This window comes from Bufo bufo, chromosome 10 (assembly GCF_905171765.1).
Source record: "Bufo bufo chromosome 10, aBufBuf1.1, whole genome shotgun sequence".
Classification (NCBI taxonomy): domain Eukaryota; kingdom Metazoa; phylum Chordata; class Amphibia; order Anura; family Bufonidae; genus Bufo; species Bufo bufo.
In genome coordinates, this window is record NC_053398.1 from 139830732 (window position 1) to 139852776 (window position 22045).

Genomic DNA, 22045 nt, shown 5'->3' on the forward strand with positions numbered 1-22045 from the left:
CGCATCCGGCTGCATACTTTAGGTGACATTCGTGGCAGCCGCGGAGTCATGGATTCTGGCGTGGCAAATGCACATTCATGACATTTTTTTTATTTTAAAACACCAGTTTTTTTTTTATTTGGTATAATTTTAGGCTATTTTCACACTTGCGGTAGCCTTGCTATCCGTGCTACCACAAGTCCACCGTGCCGCTGGAAGTCCGCTCCGGCCCCATTCACTATAATGGTCCGGCCGCAGCACGGCAAACATGCTGAGAGGCAGTCGGACAAAAACGACAACATGCTGCGGTTTTTGTCCGGCCACCTCTCGACTTGTTTTCCGTGCTGTGGCCGGACCTCATTATAGTGAATTTGGCCGGAGCGGACTTCCGGCAGAACGGTGGGCTAGCGGTAGCGCGGATCCGGCAGGCTATTCCCCTTCCAAAACAGCCTGCTGGAAAAGGCTACCGCAAGTGTGAAAGTAGCCTTAGACATAAGTCTTTCCTGCTGTTTTCCTCGTCCGGTAGAGAGGCTCGTGGGGAAAAGCATCAGGATAAAACATGCCAGTGACCAAAAATAACCGCAAACAAACGAAAATGCACTACAGACCATAATCTAATTGGCATGGATCCGAGCGCTGGCCTCGCTGATCACGAGAATGGGGGGCCCCCGTGTTCCCGGAGTGGCGGTCACGTGCCGCCACGACGTTCAATTCTGCCACAGACAGGTGTGCGCTTGTACTCGGCTATCTCCGACAGTCCCCTAGCGCTGAGAGGGTCGGGAGGGGGTCATGTGTAACCCCAGCTCTACACGCTCCCCCCGTTCCTGTGATCAGCGGAGGCCCCCGCAGTCAGACCTCTCCTATGGATGACGGATGAGTGTTGGAAGTGGCTCCTTTTAATAACATGCATTGCAGATTTTTCCTCTGGGTGGCTCGTATCTATACGCTACTGCTTATAATAGAGATTCCGCCGTAAAATAGCGTCTATTTACTGTAATGACCCCCCCCCCCCACACCTTTTTAGCCTTAAGATTTTATCAGCTTTAGATAATGACGCCTGATTGTTGACCGGAGGGTGAATAGCGCGGTACGTTCCCAATTACCCTACATCCATTTGCTGAAATTTCCTCCAGGCTTTTCACTTGCCTTTGGTTCCCTTTCAGCAATGCTCGCAGTCCTGTTCCATAATGGCGGAGACCCCAGCGCGTCAACCTTCTGCATAAAAGACCCGGAGCCCGCGTCTCCAACTTATCTCTGCTCCTCGCGCGACACAATGCCGTACGCTCATCGCCGAGCTGCACACAGGGCTGTGAACTCGGCTGCAGGAACTTGCAGAGACTAATTTTGCCCAATTACAGAGCTTCGTGAATGCAGGCGTAATCTCCTCGCCATTGTTCAGCAGACAAAGCGGCTTTATTTGTTTCTCTCCGGCACATTTGCGCTTCGCTGTTGACAAAATGAAGGCGTATTTTACAGGGGGGCTTGTGTTTGTGCTGCCTAATGTCACCCTGATGGAGTAGTGTGCATTAGCAGCAAATATGATCTCCCAGTAATAGGCGGCCGGGGTTCGCCATCTGCGGCTGAGACCTTCAAGCCGAGGACGGGTTTTATATCCTGTACGTTTTTTTTAGAGGCTCGTGCAAATCTGTTGCCCCTTTTTTGATTTTTAACTGTGATTGGTCGCCCCAGTTATATCAGTGCGATGGCTGAGCACATACATGAAGATCCTAAATGGCTGTTAATAGTGTTGATGACATCACTGCGCTTGTGGTGACGTCATCATGGCAGCCTGCATGAGATTTTGCTTGCTTTCTTCAATCGCGATGGGCGAGACGGCCACGCTGCGAAAAACCGTCACCGTATTCGCCCCCGTTCACTCAAACCTATACATGTTTTATATATCAAAACGATCATCACAAAATAGGGAACACATAGCAAAAAAAAATTGTCGGTTTTAATATTTAAGAAATAAAAAGCTATAATTTTATTTTTATTTTTTTTATGACTTTGCGGTTTTCCCCCCAAATTAAACCTAAAAAAGGGGGAGGGGGGGGAAACCCATGCTAATAAAAAGTCCTAAGTGTCACGTAAAAAACAACGCAAAAATTATTTTGGTAGTCAAGCAAATAAAAAAGTTAGGGTCACTAAACCACCACGTGCACAAAATCACAAAAAATTGCGTGGACATTCAAGCCTTTTTTTTTTGTTTTAGGCCTGGTCATGAAAGGGTTAATGTTAAAAATTAAAATCTGATATCATCACGAAGCTAGAACCAGCCCTGGACCTCCCATGGATCCAGAGGTCTCCACATTCATTGCTTCAATTGTTAGGCCAAATTTATTTCAAGCTGACCGCTTAGGGAGCACATATTTTTATTTTTTTGCCACCGCTCAGGGGACGTGCCCTTTCTGCTGCAGCTCTGTCCCGGTCACAGCTCAGGAGCAGTTGCAGGATGGAATTGAGCATGTGCGTCCACCTCAGCAAAGTGGACAGAGAAATAAAACCAGAACAAACAGCAGGTGGCGCTGTACAGATTAGATTTCATAGAATAACTCAGCGGCTATGTTAGAATTTTTAATTACATGCAATTACGGAAGTATTCAGATCCAGTTCCTGGTTTGCTGCCCGTTGCCGTATTGCGGACTGCATCTGCGGATCGGCAGTACACGGGCACCGTTCCGTGTGCATTCCGCATCACGGGTGCGGACCCATTCACTTCAATGGGTCCGCAAATCCGGAGACGCGGAACGGAACACTACGGAGTGCTTCCTGGGGTTTCCGTTCCGTGCCTCCGCACCGCAAAAAGATAGAACATGCTCTATCTTTTTGCGGAACGGAGGGATCGCGGACCCATTCAAGTGAATGGGTCCACGATCCCCATGTGGCTGCCCCAAGGACGGTGCCCGTGCATTGCAGACCGCAATTTTCGGTCCACAGCACGGGCTTCACACGAGCCCTTATTCAGTATGTATACATCCTTGCTGGCTACCTTTTTGGGATGCAATTTCGCTTTTTCCTTCCGTTATATGTAACGTCTCGTGGACTTGACAGCTGCTGGTCGTATTCTTCTCTTATTCTTCACAGAGGGGAAAAAATGTAAAAGCAAGGTCGGGGACCTGTCAAGAGACCAACTGAGGCAGGAAAGATCATTTTCAGGAACTTTCTGACCTTTCGTGTAAGAGGATTCTGCTCTCCGCTCATACACACTGCGAGACGCTGCGTCCTCGGGTCAGTGTTATCGGATGAGTGATCCCGTCCCCCACCCCTCCAAATATGAATGTAATTGTAGATAAGAGATTTTCACCCAGCCGCGGACAATCTGCTTCATTCTTCCCGAAGCTTATCTTCTCGGCGCAGGATATAAGGCGCTCCAAATCGCGATGCTTCGTAAATGGCATTCATAGCGTCACAATAACAAGTTCTCTTTCTCTCTTTTTTTTAATTTTTTTTATTGAATTTTCACAAAAATGGGTTTATGCTTTCTGTGTTTTTTGTTACATTTTATATAGAGTCCACCCTGTTTTTGATCATCGCCCCTTCCCCCACCAAACACATAGCATGCTCTCTTCAGATGCTGTCTGTAGGGTGTAGACACCCCCTTGGATTCGCATTGAGCCACGCAATAGGGCAGACCTGGACAGTCCAAAAAAAAAAAAAGTGCCAAATCTTGCCTTATAAATTATCGTTTTTGGAGATGAGCGAAGCGACTTCTGATGCTACATCCAAAGTTGCTTCGCTAAAAAATTTGTTATAATACTGTACGAAGACTAATATCTTTAGTCATGTTGCATAGCCCATTAAAAAGCTGGACATAGATGTTATAGGGTAACTTCCTCCACTAGGTGGCACTACAGAGCTTTTTTTTTCTGGAGCTAATCTGCATATCCTTATTCCTGGGGAGCACTATGTGGTAAGGAGAAACTAGATCCCAGAGACTTTGTCACAAACCCCCCACCTTTACACACTTTTGTGGTTGTTTTGATGGACTAGAGAAGCTTGAGTCCAGGAAACATTTTTGATTCTTCTACATTTGTGGCCTGGTACTACAACAGGTGTACAGTCGCCTCTGAAGTCACCAGCTTCCACCGACGAAGAGGTGTAGAGTCACCTCTGAAGTCACCAGCATCCACCGACGAAGAGGTGTAGAGTCACCTCTGAAGTCACCAGCTTCCACCGACGAAGAGGTGTAGAGTCACCTCTGAAGTCACCAGCATCCACCGACGAAGAGGTGTAGAGTCACCTCTGAAGTCACCAGCATCCACCGACGAAGAGGTGTAGAGTCACCTCTGAAGTCACCAGCATCCACCGACGAAGAGGTGTAGAGTCACCTCTGAAGTCACCAGCATCCACCGACGAAGAGGTGTAGAGTCACCTCTGAAGTCACCAGCATCCACCGACGAAGAGGTGTAGAGTCACCTCTGAAGTCACCAGCATCCACCGACGAAGAGGTGTAGAGTCACCTCTGAAGTCACCAGCATCCACCGACGAAGAGGTGTACAACCACCTCTGAAGTCACCAGCATCCACCGACGAAGAGGTGTACAGTCGCCTCTGAAGTCACCAGCATCCACCGACGAAGAGGTGTAGAGTCGCCTCTGAAGTCACCAGCATCCACCGACGAAGAAGTGTACAGTCACCTCTGAAGTCACCAGCATCCACCGACGAAGAGGTGTAGAGTCACCTCTGAAGTCACCAGCATCCACCGACGAAGAGGTGTAGTCACCTCTGAAGTCACCAGCATCCACCGACGAAGAGGTGTAGAGTCACCTCTGAAGTCACCAATGAATGAACCAATAAATCTTGCTTTATAAGACTGAGGATTTACTGAACCCACCAAGATGATATAGCCCTAGGGTTTGCAGAAGAAAACAATATAGGGCTTAATATCTTGATTCCTGCTATAGGGGTTGAATGGAGATTTTGTACTCGCCCTGTTGTAGGGGTCAAAAAACCCAATAGTCTGTCAGCATAGACCTGCATTGATGCCAGGCGATGGGCACTTTGCTGTGAGAGAGTATATTTGTCACGGACGTTCCCGCGACAGGCGGCAGGAGATCGGTGAGACTGGCAACACATGGTTTGATCTGACATGTTTTCCGTTTGGATGAAATGACGTCTGGGTTCTTTCCCCAGGTGTGGCTATTGGGGTCATTTAACCTTCTCTATTTATAGCTGCTTCTCCCACAATGCTGTGCGGTTTATAGCTTCTGTTTGGACCTTTTGGATAGTTAGGGGTTGGATCTCGGCGGAGTGCCTGGTGCTTCCATTGCTCCTTTTGAAGTTAAGTCTTTCCTTTCCCTTTTTGTATTTTGTTTGGGTTCTGTGTGTTGCATTTTCCTATTGTTTGTATTAGGCCTGAAGAAGACTCCTGTTCGTCCTTCCTTTTTGGAGGAACAGGTAGTCTTGCCCCTGCCATTACTACCAGGGTCCTATAGGGCTGGATAGGACTCTAGGTATTCCTGGGTATGAACTTGCCTACCTTTGGGGTCTGTTCATACCGTTGGTCAGTAGGGATTTTGGTTAGGGTTTTCACTAGGAGGTGTCCATTTTCCACCCCTAGTTCTCAGGCCTGATTCCCTGTCCCTCTTTCCTCCTATGCACGGTGTGTGACAATATTATTTATCAGTGAGAGGGTTAATGCATTTTCCCCGGTACTTTTCCATGGTAAAAACTAATCTAGTGCTGACATTTGCAGTTGTCAGTACCACTAGAACATCAAAGGCCGGCTTCTGCTGTCATTTCTTTGTGGGCGCGATAAGTTATTTAGCGCCTGTGATGTGCCTTTCTGTCTCTCTTAGTAACTGCCTCGCATCTGCAAAGGGCTTTTGTGCCCGGCACTGACTCGCTGAAAGCCTTCAGAGAGGACAGAGGGGTGTCATGAGGACACTTTCCCCACAGCGTGTTTAGCCGTATTTAAAGGGACGGTCTTCTATCTCTGGCTAACAGCTGTGTACCATTAGCAGAAGTGACAAACGCCCGCGACCTTTTGAAGTTGATGAGTTTCCAGGTGAGATAAATGCGTTGGATGTTTTTAATTATTTTTATTTATGTTTTAACGACCGAGAGAAGCAAAAAGAGCCACCCGAAAAAAGGAGAGGTTTGTTTTTGCACGCTATTGTCGGGCCAGGCAATTATGCAGATTGGATGTGGAAAGAATCCTAATGAGCTTTGAATGAAGACACGCCATCACCATTCATTCTCCTCAACTCTAAGGCCGTGGGATTTTTGCCATCGTTTTTTGGGTGGAAATAAAACAATTATGCACCGAAAGTGGCCTTGGACGTTAGATTAGCAGCTGGTCTCGCGAAACTTGACTGTCTATAGCCAATTTTATTTTACATACACTGACGAGCAAAAGGGTAACAATGTTTTGAGCTTCTGACTTTCAGGCTCCATATCTCACCATCCACCACAGCTTCGAACGTGAGACCACCATCATTTTATAGACCTTCATCTTGGCTATCTCATACATAAATGGGACTTGCAGCTATTTAGCATATGATTAGTTATGCAGATTCTTGTCATGTACCGTATTTTTCGCTTTATAAGACGCACCCCAGGTTTTAGAGGAGGAAAATAAGAAAAAATATTTTTCATCAGACCTCATATCAGATCAGACCCCCATAAATATCAGGACATCGATCGGATCACACCCCCACATCAGGACATCACATCAGACCCCCATATCAGCCCTCCATGTCAGAACCCCATCAGCCCTTTATTTCAGACCCCTATCAGACCTCAGATCAGCTCTTAATGTCAGCCCCCCCCCCCCCCCCAATCAGAGTTCCTCGCCGGAACCATCAGACCTCAGATCAGAATAAAATAAAATAAAAACTCCTTTTACCTCTCTTGTGCCGTAGCTCCTCTCCATCTCCGGCAGCAGTCACGCTCCCATGTCTTCTCCGGCCACCTGACTGCGCGCAGCGTCAGGTCATAGTGTGCGCACTACATCCTGACGCTGTACCGGGTCAGGGAAGTGCAGCACCGGCCCCAGGAATCGCTTCACTCCCCGCTCCCGGCACCTAATGCATATTAGTGAGCGCTTACATAATGGAAGCGCACACTAGTATTCGCTTTATAAGATGGAAAAAAGTGCGTCTTATGGAGCGAAAAATACGGTAACCGCATTGTTAGTGTTTTGCTCCTGGTGGTGGAACAATCTCTTTCTTCTTGGATACTACAGATTACAACCTGTTCTCACCTTCCCTAATAGCTCAGTGTGTTATTAGGTTGATTCCCAAGCGAAAGGTCACTGGGTCAAACCCGGGAGCCACCATGAAGAAGATTTCCCAAGAAAAGAGAAACTGCCTCATCCAGCTCATCGATAGCGGTATCTCGGCCAAGAAAATTTCCAAACTGCATCTTGTGTTATCATTTCAAGTCCAAACAAGTGGAGGGCTCCGTTTCTTGAGACCCATTTAAACTTTACCTGATCCGTATTAGATGGTTTTGGTGTGTAATCTTATCGCATGCTCCCATGATGCACCTCCAATGCAAGTAAATTGTTTTTTGGTGACCCGTTTCACATGGATTTTGCCTCTTATATAATAAGTATGTTTATCATTTCTGCATTGAATGGGGCTAATCCTGGTGCAGCTCCGATTACACATCCACCAGGCATTTGCGGAAGAAATCTTAGTGTTTGCTGCGGATATACCACCTGACATACGGGGGCGCCACTCAATGACTTCTGTGTGCCATAATCAGACTTTTGGACCGGGGTTTTCTTGTTTATTTTAAGACCTTGTCCTAAAAGTATTCGTCAACTATTGTTGTCAACCAGTGCGTTAACGATCAGTGGCCAGTTAATGTGGTGGTGGGCGGCACTATATAAATGTCGCAAAACTTGAGCGGTAGGTCATGCCCTTTTCAATCACATACTGTAAATTGGAACCCTTAAAGGGCTTGTCTCATCTTGGACATATCGCTAGGATATGACACCAATGGCAGATAGGTGAGGGTCCTACCTCTGGGGCCCGCACCGATCTCCAGAACGGAACCCCGAAAGTGAAGAAAAGGACATCACACGTAAGCAACATTCTCTCCATTCGTTTTTATGAGTAATGAATATAGCCAATCGAGCGAGCTCAGTTGTTTTCGGAAGTCCCATAGAAATGACTGGAGAGCACACACTGCGAGCACGGCCACTGCTCCGTTCACTTCTATTCGACTGTCCCATAGAAACAAATGGAGGGTGGCCAGACATGTGCGAGTGCTCTCCGCTCACTTTAGGGGGTCATGTTTTGGGGATAGGTGGGACCTGCCCTTATCTGACTTTAGTGGCATATCCTAGCGGTATGCCACCAATGTTTATGAAAATACAACCCCCTTTAAGGGGTGGTACATGATTCAATGATTCTGGTCTCACTCCACTCTCTTATGCTTTGCTTTTGGCATAACACAATTTACCACTATTGCCCTAAATAGTCTTTTAAACCTAATGGCTATGTATGTTAGTATCCACCTTGAGTAAAAAGTTGCCCCAAGCTTTAGTCTGCAGTCTTCATTGCCCTGATATTGAGTTTACAACCTGACCTTCGTCTCAGATTTTTCCTGTCTTGATGTGTCCCTCCCAATAATCCATGCTGGACTTGTGTGTCCAGGATGCTGCTGCCTTCCTATTGCAAACTTTTTTTTGTGCACTTTAATCCCTATCTACAGGCTATGTCAGCTGCTCTCTTTGGGTGCCTTCCCCCTCTCCACACTCTGATCTGCCATGTACAACCTTCCCCCTTTCTCCACTGCTATCTCTAACATATGAGAGAAGGGAGGGCAAGAGCAGAGAGTCAGAAACATAAGCCAAACTCTGCAGCAGCTAGGTGAAAGACCTAGTAGGTAAATGTCCACGATGGCTTTTCTAAGCTAGATTTGATACAATTCTGGACTTTGAGGAGCAGTAGTGCCGCTCTGCAGCAAATAATTAATGCAGAAAGGTATAGTTATGCTAGTATGGATAAAATACTGTAGGTATAAATGGGGGGAATCTTTTTGCAAACTTTGTGCTTTCTTCCCGATGTATAGCCGGTGTGATCTGCTCTTGTTCGATTCTTTCCCCCCTCTCTACACTCTGATCTGCCATGTACAACCTCCTTCCCCTCTCTGCTGCTATCTCTAACACTAACCGATTGGAAGAGGAAAGCAGAGAGAACTGTTAGAAAGAGGACCTCTGATGGGGTCATGTCAGATGCATCAGCAGCCAGGTGAAGGACTTGTGCAAACTCCGCAGAAGCAAAAAGAGTAGAAAATTGTGAAAATGAAGGATATTTAGACAGTTACTCCCTTTTGCATTTAGGAAGCAAATGAAAACATTTCAGTGCCATAGTTTATGTAGCCTGTAATAGTCAGCCTGGTGTTTTATGGACATGGTCTATACTTGTAGCTTGTGTATTACAGGGACAGCATACCCCTCATATACAGCATTATTTTTTCTTTTTTATCTGAATGTTTTTCCTTGTGTCTTGTACGTATGTGTTTTATATCTATTCTGGGTTTGGTATAGGGTTTACAGCACATCAATTATTTTACCTTCCTTTTGGACATTTTTATTATTTTTTATCATCTGTGACAAACTCCGGCCTTGTGCTTCGGTTTTGCTTGTTCAGCTAATACAAGACGTGACACAGTCTGGGGGGCTCAGAAGCCGCCTGCCGTCAGGCCTCGTTGGGAGACGGTTTTTAATGGTGCTTGCTTTTTCGACAAGCTGCTATATATTTTTGTATCCACCCGAAGCCTCGTCCACAGTTGTGTTTTGTTGGCCGTAGACGCTCGTTCACCGCAGCGTGTCTTTCCCTCCGACTGCCAAGGATGAACTGTAAAACGGAGACGTATATCAAACATGTGACACAGTAGTTGGTTTTAAAGCCCGCTGAGCGCGTCCTCTTCATTATCCCTGGCTCCAGTGTTTTTCAGGGCGTGCAAATGTTTACCTAGTCACCTTGCGGAAAAATGAGAGGCGCTGCAGAGAAAAAATGTAGAGAAAAATATGTTAAAGTACAAATATAGAGTAATTTTCAGATTTTCTACTCCAGTCACACCTACAGCTGCAATCAAAATCCTGCTAATTTCCCTATCCCCCTGTTCCAGGGCATCACAGCTCACTGCTGCCTTCTGCTGGTTCAGTGTCTGTACAGTTTATTCCATGCTGTGGTGCATTATGGGAGGTTTGGGTTTTACACCAGTTGTATAGGAACCTTGTACTGCACCAGGGGGAACCCTAATTTAATAAATAAATAAAAATGAAGGCATAGGTTATCCTTCAGACTTCTGCCACTTTGTGGCCTTCTACTCCAATCACATCCAGAGCTGCATGTAGAATTCTTACCTTTCAGAACACAGGACCGCCCTTTTCTTCTACTCCAATCGCATCCAGAGCTGCATGCTTACCTTTCAGAACACAGGACAGAATTCTTATCTTTCAGAACACAGGACCGCCCTTTTCTTCTACTCCAATCCCATCTAGAGCTGCATGTAGAATGCTTACCTTTCAGAACACAGGACCGCCCTTTTCTTCTACTCCAATCGCATCCAGAGCTGCATGCTTACCTTTCAGAACACAGGACAGAATTCTTATCTTTCAGAACACAGGACCGCCCTTTTCTTCTACTCCAATCCCATCTAGAGCTGCATGTAGAATGCTTACCTTTCAGAACACAGGCCTGCTCTTTTCTTCTAATCCCATTACATCCAGAGCTGCATGTAGAATTCTTACCTTTCAGAACACAGGACTGCCCTTCTACTCCAATCACATCCAGAGCTGCATGTAGAATTCTTACCTTTCAGAAGACAGGACCGCCCTTTTCTTCTACTCCAATCGCATCCAGAGCTGCATGCTTACCTTTCAGAACACAGGACAGAATTCTTATCTTTCAGAACACAGGACCGCCCTTTTCTTCTACTCCAATCCCATCTAGAGCTGCATGTAGAATGCTTACCTTTCAGAACACAGGACTGCTCTTTTCTTCTAATCCCATTACATCCAGAGCTGCATGTAGAATTCTTACCTTTCATAACACAGGACTGCCCTTCTACTACAATCACATCCAGAGCTGCATGTAGAATTCTTACCTTTCAGAAGACAGGACCGCCCTTTTCTTCTACTCCAATCGCATCCAGAGCTGCATGCTTACCTTTCAGAACACAGGACAGAATTCTTACCTTTCAGAACACAGGACCGCCCTTTTCTTCTACTCCAATCCCATCTAGAGCTGCATGTAGAATTCTTACCTTTCAGCACACTGGACCGCCCTCTGCTGGTTCGGTGCCAGTATACACCATTGGAAAGCAGGTGTGGTTGCAGTCAAATGCAACCTTGTAGTCCACCGGGGCAATGGTTGCCCTTCAGTTTTCTGCTACTTTTGTGTCTTCTACTCTACTCCCAACCAGAGCTGCATCTAGAATTTTTCACCTTTTCAGGTCCGTAACCTTATTTCTTGCTGCCATCTCTTGCAGGTTCAGTGCCAGTAAACAGACAACTTGTTCTGCTGCTCTGCACTTTGGGAAGTGGTGTTTTTTTTGCATTACATCTCGAAATGTACTGCACAGCGGTATTTGATATTTTTGGACATACGTTACTGCTAATGGGTATTGCTACTTTTAATGGCATGTCCCTGCTTTAAGTGTTCATTAATGTGCGGTGAGTCAAATTGTTCTCTGCGATTTAGGATCCGTATTGGACATTTACCGGTGGATGGAAGGTTTAGCTGCAGCCATGGAGGATGGGGCGGTGAACATCAGAGGAGAGTGGCACAGTACTCTATGTGAAATGATACTGTCATATATTACTCCATTACTGAAAATAAAAATAACTCGTCAGGTTACAGGTTTAGAAAACGTTCCAGGGTAGTAAAGAAAGCTGAAAAACTAAGAATCCACCAAGCTTTAAAAGTATAAAAAACAAACAAACAGAAAACATAGGAGCAGTATTATAGTAGTTATATTCTTGTACATAAGAGGCAGTATTATAGTAGTTATATTCTTGTACACAGGAGCAGTATTATAGTAGTTATATTCTTGTACATAGGAGCAGTATTATAGTAGTTATATTCTTGTACATAGGAAGCAGTATTATAGTAGTTATATTCTTGTACATAGGAAGCAGTATTATAGTAGTTATATTCTTGTACACAGGAGCAGTATTATAGTAGTTATATTCTTGTACATAGGAGGCAGTATTATAGTAGTTATATTCTTGTACATAGGAGCAGTATTATAGTAGTTATATTCTTGTACATAGGAAGCAGTATTATAGTAGTTATATTCTTGTACATAGGAAGCAGTATTATAGTAGTTATATTCTTGTACATAGGAGCAGTATTATAGTAGTTATATTCTTGTACATAGGAAGCAGTATTATAGTAGTTATATTCCTGTACATAGGAGCAGTATTATAGTAGTTATATTCTTGTACATAGGAGGCAGTATTATAGTAGTTATATTCTTGGACATAGGAGCAGTATTATAGTAGTTATATTCCTGTATATAGGAGCAGTATGATATTAGTTATATTCCTGTATATAGGAGCAGTATTATAGTAGTTATATTCTTGTACATAGGAGGCAGTATTATAGTAGTTATATTCTTGCACATAGGAGCAGTATTATAGTAGTTATATTCTTGTACATAGGAGGCAGTATTATAGTAGTTATATTCTTGTACATAGGAGGCAGTATTATAGTAGTTATATTCTTGTACATAGGAGGCAGTATTATAGTAGTTATATTCTTGTACATAGGAGGTAGTATTATAGTAGTTATATTCTTGTACATAGGAGGTAGTATTATAGTAGTTATATTCTTGTACATAGGAGCAGTATTATAGTAGTTATATTCTTGTACATAGGAGGCAGTATTATAGTAGTTATATTCTTGCACATAGGAGCAGTATTATAGTAGTTATATTCTTGTACATAGGAGCAGTATTATGGTAGATATATTCTTGTACATAGGAGGCAGTATTATAGTAGTTATATTCTTGTACATAGGAAGCAGTATTATAGTAGTTATATTCTTGCACATAGGAGCAGTATTATAGGAGATATATTCTTGTACATAGGAGGCAGTATTATAGTAGTTATATTCTTGTACATAGGAGGCAGTATTATAGTAGATATATTCTTGTACATAGGAGGCAGTATTATAGTAGTTATATTCTTGTACATAGGAGGCAGTATTATAGTTAACTTTCTGTAGTCTGACTCAGTCTTTATCTTTATCTGTATCTTTGCCTTTATCTCTGTCTTTATTCAAGGAATCTTTACTCCTGACTCTGGAGGCATTCAGCTTTGACCTCTGGGCCTAGCAGAGCAGAAAGGCTCCGCTGGCTGGCACACAGCCTTCCCCTTGCAGGGGGTACTCCCCTGTCACTGTCCAAGCAAGAGGGGGAAAAAGGAGAGGAGGCAGCGCCTCATGTGTGGTGCTGTTTGATATTAGAGAATGACATAAAAATAGTTGCGCTTACCCTCTATAGTTGTGAGGAGTCACAACTACTATGTTTTGCTTTGCTGGTATTGCTCGACCAGCATACGGGATGCCCGCGCTGCTGCCTGGGTAATCCTACCCGTGCCGGAGATGCGGTTGTCGGGATGAAGAGATCAGTGAGAGAGTAAAAAACGATTGTAACCTCCTGTATCGGCGCGGTCCGCAGGGATGCAGTACCAGGTAAGTATTGAAAAAAAGACAGATGATTTATTTAAGGTCAACGCGTTTCAGGACGATAATACACATGACATCAGCAGACAGTGATTTTTTTAAAGCATTTTTGGCATTCAAGCCAGAGGGTGGAAGAAGAGGGGGGGGGGGGGCAGCCATAGGCGTGTTTCTGCATAATTCAGTATGTTAAGGATCTGATAAGTCAGCATGTTAGTAGTCTAATAAAACTGTGGGAATTTACATGCGTTAAGTCCATTTATTCAGTTTTTATTTAGATTTTAGCTCGGCGGTATGTCAGTGAGTTTAATGTGAATCGCGATCCTGTGTATTGCTCCTTCTGTATGAAGCGATCTACTGCGCTGTGTAGAGGAGTACTGCAGGTACTAGACTTCATTCCTGGGCTTGTTAAAAGGATACTATGTTGCAGAGGGCTGGTTACAGAGTTGGATGCCAGTTCTATTTTAGTAGTGGGAGCGCTGGGTTCACATTAACAGTAGTGGGAGCGCTGGGTTCACATTAACAGTAGTGGGAGCGCTGGGTTCACATTAACAGTAGTGGGAGCGCTGGGTTCACATTAACAGTAGTGGGAGCGCTGGGTTCACATTAACAGTAGTGGGAGCGCTGGGTTCACATTAACAGTAGTGGGAGCGCTGGGTTCACATTAACAGTAGTAGGAGCGCTGGGTTCACATTAACAGTAGTAGGAGCGCTGGGTTCACATTAACAGTAGTAGGAGCGCTGGGTTCACATTAACAGTAGTAGGAGCGCTGGGCTCACATTAACAGTAGTAGGAGCGCTTGGCTCACATTAACAGTGGGAGCGCTGGGTTCACATTAACAGTGGGAGCGCTGGGTTCACATTAACAGTAGTAGGAGCGCTGGGCTCACATTAACAGTAGTAGGAGCGCTTGGCTCACATTAACAGTGGGAGCGCTGGGTTCACATTAACAGTGGGAGCGCTGGGTTCACATTAACAGTAGTGTGAGCGCTGGGTTTATTTTTAACAGTGGAAGCGCTGGGTTGGTGTAACAGCGGGGGAGAGCGGTTCTCAAATGTTGGAGCCGGTATTTCGTAGTTTTTACTGCGTGTGGGGGAGAGATCTTATGTAGGGAAAAACAGCAGGGTAGGATTGCAAGAATATAGGGGAATAGTGTTGGCTTTTAGTATGTAAATCTAGCAGTATCGGTGACTGGGTGGGACGGACCTAGACGTGGATATGACTACTGTAGTAGTGTATCCACCTCTGTATAGTAGTCATATCCACGTCTAGTTCCAATGGACATAACATCACAGGAAATAAGAGAAAGCTGCATGGACAAGGTCATGTATCCACAGCCCAGAACGGGATGTGATTACAAAATTACTGCTGCTTTCATAAATTGTGATTTTAAAGGATGTTGATGCAAACCCGAAAACTTCTTTGAAATAAAAACAAAACAAAAAACACCCTGTACTCACCTTCTTTTCCCCTGCCGCCCTATGCACCGCAGCTCTTGTCTTTCTCCCGCTGTTTGTATACAAGGCCGCAGCGCTGGAATGCAGGTGTACGGCCCTCAATCACTGTCCTCAGTGGTGTGCGACTCTTTACCTACGAGGACAGTGATTGGCTGCAGCAGTGGCGTATATATATATATATATATATGCATGTTATCGCTTATACAAAGACGCGCCTGAGGCCCAGGTGTCGAACCCCCACCGATCAGATGCTTATGACCTAAACAGAGCATAGGTCATCAGGTATAACTGTATTTTTTGTATTGTATTCATTTAAATGTATATATTTTTTTTTTTGTATTGTATTTAAATAAATTTATTTAAATTGTAACTATCCGGATCACCCCTTTTAAGTCTAAGCACTTTCACTTTATTTTCAATCTATGATTTCTCACACTGACCGCACCGCCGACATGGCTGAGCTTTTATAAAACCGGCCTTCTGATCTGTAATGTTTTCATGGGTTAAATGGAAAAAAAAAAAAAAAAGTCCAGTTTTCACATCGCAAATGTCAACGGCCATTTGGCAAAAGCTTATTTTAATTGAAAGCTCTGCGTTGAACTGGGTGGAAACTTTTAAAAGGTAAGTGGTGTCCATGGTGACCATTAGACGGGAATATAAAAGTTAAGTGTAATGTGCCGTTCCTGTTATTTCCTCCCTCGGGTCTGATTAATGACGGCTCTAATGAAAGCATGCTTGCTCCTTACTGGCGGTTATTAGGGATTCGATGAAAACAAGTCAGCTGATTGAAGGCCGGAGAGCGTGCAAAAAACGACTCCTCTTAAGTGGAACAGGACCTTGAATGCAAAAATATTTTTGTGCCGCCTGCTAAAATATACAGAATAGAGATAAGTACATTCTTGACTCGAGCGAGGCGGAGAAGTGACAGGCTCTATGGAGACAAGAATAGGTTGTTTTTATTATTATTCTTTCCACTGTGACTTGTTTGACACACAAATTTTTGGAGCAGTTCATGTTAATGTTAGAGGGTTAGTCAACTTTGTACAATCCCCTTTTTGTTAGAAGATTCCTCCAATAAGAAACCAATCACATGAAACCACTATTTTCTTACTGATCACAGCCGATGACTTCGATCCTAGCAGTGGAGCAGTTCCTCTGCAGCGCCTCCGCAGGAGAAATGAAGTATTACATGTCCCACAACGATATTACCAGATTTTCACACAGATCACACCTGATCACTGGGATCCTAGAAGTAGAGCAAGTGTTCAGTTCCTCTGCAGTGCCACCGCAGGAGATACTAAGGGCTCTTTCACACGAGCGCATCCCGTGCAGGTAATCTTCTGCGTAAAAGAGAGCCAAGCCCCGTTCCGGACAGCAGAGACACGGAGCATTAACATGATTGATAATGCTCCATGCCTCTCTGATCTTTTTGCTACAAAATCACAGTGAGAACTTTATCTATCTCACAGTGATTTTGTAGTAAAAAGATCAGAGAGAGGCACGGAGCATTATTATCTCTGCTGTCCGGAACAGGGCTTGGCTCTTTTTCACGCAGCAGATTACCCGCACGACATCCGCTTGTGTGAAAACGCCCTAAGTATTACATGTGTAGTGCCTTGGAGCAGGGGTTCTGTGAAGTCTGGACATTTCCTCTATTTCCTCAAAGCAAAGTTATAAACGTCTTACTTTATTTCACGTGAAAGGGTTAACTTACTCTGTTTAAGGCTACATGCACACGACCGTATGTGTTTTGCAGTCCGCAAATAAAAACGGATGACATCCGTTTTTTGTTTTTTTTGTGGATCCATTGTAACAATGCCTAAAACGGACAAGAATAGGACATGTTCTATTTTTTTTTTTGCGCGGCTACGAAACGGACATACTGATGCGGGTCCGCATCCTATCTGCAAAAAAAGCCGAACGGACACGGAAACAAAATACGTGTGCATGAGGCCTAATACTGTTTAATTGCATTTTATATGTATATTGGGATATATGTCCTGTTCATTTGTGCTTTATTTGCAAGGTTCTGTGGAAAGGGTGAATGAATACTGAGAGACTTTTGGGACTTTGAATGAGAAGCTGGTAATTTTCCACTTCTCCCACAGGGTTTTAAAGAAGAGCCTGTTTTGGAGGGAAAAATCCAGTCTTGTTTACCACCAAAACCAGACAGACTGACCTTTTGAATGTCTGGTTTTAGCTCTGTTGTCATGTCTGGAAACCTTTTTCTGTTTGGAAAAACTGCTGTGTCATTGCCATTGAGTCTCTAATGTCAGTCTATGAGAGATGGGAGTGGTAACTTTTGTATCTGTTTGTGCTGAGTTTCTCATCCCACTAGAAGGTTGCAGTCTAGCTAGAAATGGTATATAAGGAGAGCAGTCAGAGCCCCTTGTGTTCTGCAGGTAGGGATCAGTGCTTGGACTTATGTCAGTCTGCATAAGTGACTAGAAGGGGACGCTGAGCCACAGACCATGGGTCATCAACCCTGTGACCCAGGAGCCACCCAAACTACTGAGCCATAGACTGTGGACCTCCACCCTTTTGAGAGAGACAGACAGCTAGCTCAGGCCTTTCCTCAGCATCAAACCCTTCTTCTGCCAGGGACGGGACTGGAGAAGCCAGCTCTTTTCCTAGCCTGTATTGTTTTGCACCTGAATTCCTCCAGTAAAGAAGCACACTGGTTTGCTGCAAACCCTGACTCTGTGGACTTATTTCCCCTTGGGGTACACCATGCCTTACCATCCCTTCCCGAGAGCATCAATGCGTGATACCTCAGCATACATGGGTCCCCCGATGACAAACATTGCGCAATGTTACCAAATTTCCACACAGATCACAGCTGATCTCTGGGATCTAGTAGAGAAAGTGTCCAGAGCATTTCATTTTCCAAAGGAGCTCTAAAAATTGATATGTGGAATCTGTTTGGTTGCTATGGGCAACTAAGCCAGTTTTCTCTCTACACCAGCGTTGATAAATCTACCCAATGTTGCCAGATTTCCACACAGATCACAGCTGATCGCTGGGATACTAGCCGTAAAGCAAGTGTTCAGTTCCCCTGCAGTGCCACCACAGGAGAAATGAAGTATTACACAGGTCCTCCAAGGAGGAACTGATTACACCGTGTCACCAGATTTCCACACAGATCACAACTGATCACCACGGAGCAAGTGTTTATTTCCTCTGCAGCGCCACCACAGGAGAAATGAAGTATTATACGGTTCTCATTGAAATCAATGGGCTGTTCATGTAATATATAGACATGTTGGGGCGCTTTTTGTAGATCCTGACTGGGGGGGACCTCCTTTCTTAAACCATAGTATATAAATGGGTATCCTCTTGCTTAACCCTTTAGAGAACAGACCATAATTAGCCTTCAGTGCCAATAGATTTTGTGAAACAAATAGCTTTTTTTTAATTATTATTATTAATAATAATAATAATAATAATAATAATATTTGTGTATCATCACAGCCATAAGGGGTCTTGTCTTGCTGGGGTGCAGTTTCTGACTACTTCAGGGTTAATGTGTTTGCCTTTAATTTGGGGGGGGGAACAAGCAAGAACCCCCCCTCCCCCTTCACCACCATTCCACCATGTTGTAAGTGTTAAGGGGATGCCAAATATAAGGGGGTTGATGCTATTTTTGGAAATGTATTTTATTTAAAGTCCTGTGGTTTGTCTTCTGGTTCAAAGGTTAAGAAACCCGTTTTATCATCGTATTATGGAATTCTAAGTTAATAAAAGGTAGTTTCCTTATACCGGGCTTTAATCAATTAGACAGAGCAAAGTGTGACTACAGAGAGGAGTTTTTGTATTGGAAGACCCAACACCCCTGTATCTTACACGCACCTCCAATTGATTTCAATAGGAGGTGTAATTCTTCATTTCCCCTGTGGTGGCGCTGCTATCCAATTAAATATTTATTACATCTCATCAAGAGGGACTCGGCAGCAGCTTCTGCATTCAGACGTCATGTAATTATACTATGCTTTATATTTTGCAGGGTGAGTTTTGCCAAATCTCCGAGTTCTCCAGTTTGTCGCCGATCCCTGGATTTACAAAGTGGCTCCTTGGTGCGCTCAACTCACAAATAAAAGATATGGGGAGGACTGAGCTCTTTTTGGAATCTGAGTGCAAGGAGATATCGTACATCACAGAGGCACCGGCCGTTGAGACCCTGAAGCGTCTCTTCACCAGCAATGAGTGGATGAAGTGTGAAAGACTGGTCAAGGCTCTGGAGGCCCCGTTGATGAGGCTTTGCGCTTGGTACTTGTACGGAGAGAAGCTTCGGGGTTTCGCCTTAAACCCGGTGGCCAACTTCCACTTGCAGAACGGGGCTGTCTTGTGGAGACTGAACTGGATGGCCGATACAAGTCCACGGGGAGCTGCATCCTCCTGCGGGATGATGGTCAACTACCGCTACTTCCTGGAGAACACCTCCGTCAACAGTGTTAGATACCTCCGGGTGAAGCATATCGAGGCCTCCGAACAAGTTCTCAACTTGGTTTCCCAATTCAGACAAAATAGCAAATTGTAAATGGTAATGAGCCCGCAGGTCCTGGCTCCTCGCCTCTGCTGCTCGATGCCTACTTACCAGACAGTAGGTGACCATTGACTGGCTATCTTGCCAAATGATGATCATAGTTAACGCTGGGCCTTGGCCGATGAACCGGAGACTCGCCAGGTTTTGATTTCATTTGCATACTGTTTCTGATTCAATCTAGTAACTTTTTTTTTTTTTTTCAATGTATTTTATGTAATTTTCGGGACAGCCCTTAAAGGGACTGTCCAGTATTATTATTATTATTATTTTTTTAATCCTGTACAGTTTTCGTCGTTGACGCTAAAATGGTGAAAGTGAAGGAATTTGTGTCTTGTAAGCGTGGTAATGTAAATTTCATTAAAGGGGTTGTACAGGATTAGACAAAAAAACGGCCCCACACCTTTCCACGAGTTGTGTCTGGTATAGCAGTTCAGTACCATTGAAATTAATGGGGCTGAGCTGCAGTACCCGACACAGCCTGTGGACAGCTGTGGTGCTATTGTAGTTTTTTTTTGGAATCCTGGAGAACCCCAGTAATGTATGTCTTCTTGTAATGGTTTGGGTTTTCTAGTACACACCGCTGCTTTATTTTTTCAGGAGCATCTAAATATTCAGATAAGTCTAAGTACATTAAAGGGGTTCTCCGCCGAGGACAATCCCTTCTTCTTAAAAAAGGTGTCTTCTTAAAAAAGGAGCATTGCACCACGTCCGTTCAAGTCCAAGGGTTGTTTGTATAATGCAGGACAGGACAGTTCCTCCAGAGCAGGAGATATTGTATCCGTTCCCCACTTTGGCAAGAGATGAGACTCCTGAACAGAGGACCACCCTCTACTACTCCCATATTCCCCAAAAGGGTGTACCACAGTGATGCACCCAGGGATGTACAGGTGGACGGGGCATCACAGCACAGGAGAAGTGGTGGAGCTGCAGTACCAACCACAGCCACTATACAATGTACAGCGCTGTTCTCTCTATACTATGTAGAGGCTGTAGCGCTCACCCCCTGCAGGGAGTCTGAGCCCCCCCCAACTGATCAGATATTGATGATCTATTCTGAGGATAGGTCATCAATATTTAAATCCTGCAGGTGAAATGAAGCATTACAGACCACGTAACATACTTGGAACAAGAGAGCCTCAAGTGGAGGACCCCTTCTACTGATACATCCATTTGCCCTAATAAGTCCTATTGGGGGCTATCTCCAGCAAGGGCTGGGTGTGTAGACATTGGTTGTTTAGGGAGAGGTGTTTAAAAAGGGTGTAAAAATGGCAAAAAAAAAGCAGGAAATGCATTTTAACGGGCAACAGGCTGACCTGTTCCATGTGCACTTGGCAGCTGAAGGCATCTGTGTTGGTTCCATGTTCATATGTGCCCGCATGGCTGAGAAAAATAGTTCTAACCTATGTAAATGAGCCTCTAGGAGCAGCGGGGGCGTTGTCGTTACACTTAGCGGCTCTGCATCTGGGACGCCCTCTGCACTTTGATTAACAGGTGCAGACGTGATGTTGCTTTTACTGCCTGGCCCTGTCAAACTGCAGAGGGAGCAGAGCCTCTAGGTGTAATGACAACGCCCTCATTGCTCCTAGAGGCTCATTTGCATATATGGAAACCTAGAATGTGTCGGCAGATAAGAACCATTTGGCTCATCTAGTCTGCCCAATATACTGAATACTATGAAGGCTGGCCTTATGCCTATCCCATGCATGCTTAAACTCCTTCACTGTATTTGCAGCTACCATGACGTCCTTTTTCTCAGCAATACAGACACATATGAACATGGGACCAACACAGATGCCTTCAGCTGCCAAAAGAGCTCTTAACAAGCTCTGCCTCTGATTCCACCAGATGTAAGCTAGCTCAAGTCAATGTTCGACCCTTTAAATAGGCCTTGAGACATGACTCAGATATTAAATAAGCCAGCATCTCATCTGCAGACAGCTGTTTTGGGGTGATTGCCCCTCATCAGTGCAAGCAGAGAGTGCTGGCTTAACTGGGAGAGAGGCCTAGGTCAGGATCTGGTCACATCAGAGGCAAAGCTAATTTTCATCCCTTCTTCCCTGAGGAGGAGCATGTATGGCCTATACACTCCTCACACCAGTTAAGGAGAGAGTCGCATCGCGCCCCCCCCCCCCCCCCCCCCCCCCAAATCCTGACCTAGGCCTCTCACCCAGTTAAGCCAGTGCTCTCTGCTCTGCACTGATGAGGGGCAATCATCCTGAAGCAGCTGTCTGCAGATGAGATGCTGGCTTATTTAATATCCGAGTCATATCTCAAGACCTATTAAAAGGGTCAAACATTGACTTATATGATGGCTGCCTTACATCTGGTGGCATCAGAGGCGGTGCATGGTAACAGCTCCTTTGCATCCCCTCTTGGCAGCTGAAGGCATCTGTGTTGGTCCCATGTTCATATGTGCCCTCAT

General features: G+C 44.7%; 1 protein-coding gene across 1 annotated transcript in view; it reads left to right on the forward strand.

Annotated features, from left to right (window-relative positions):
* The window catches only part of MLYCD (malonyl-CoA decarboxylase), a 45629-nt gene extending 24757 nt beyond the window's left edge, over positions 1 to 20872 (forward strand). Inside the window, exon 5 of the mRNA XM_040409646.1 lies at positions 19084 to 20872. Coding sequence (XP_040265580.1) covers positions 19084 to 19617 — 534 coding nt within the window. The 3' untranslated portion in view covers positions 19618 to 20872. The remainder of the gene's footprint in view (positions 1 to 19083) is intronic.
* Positions 20873 to 22045: the final 1173 nt, after the last annotated feature.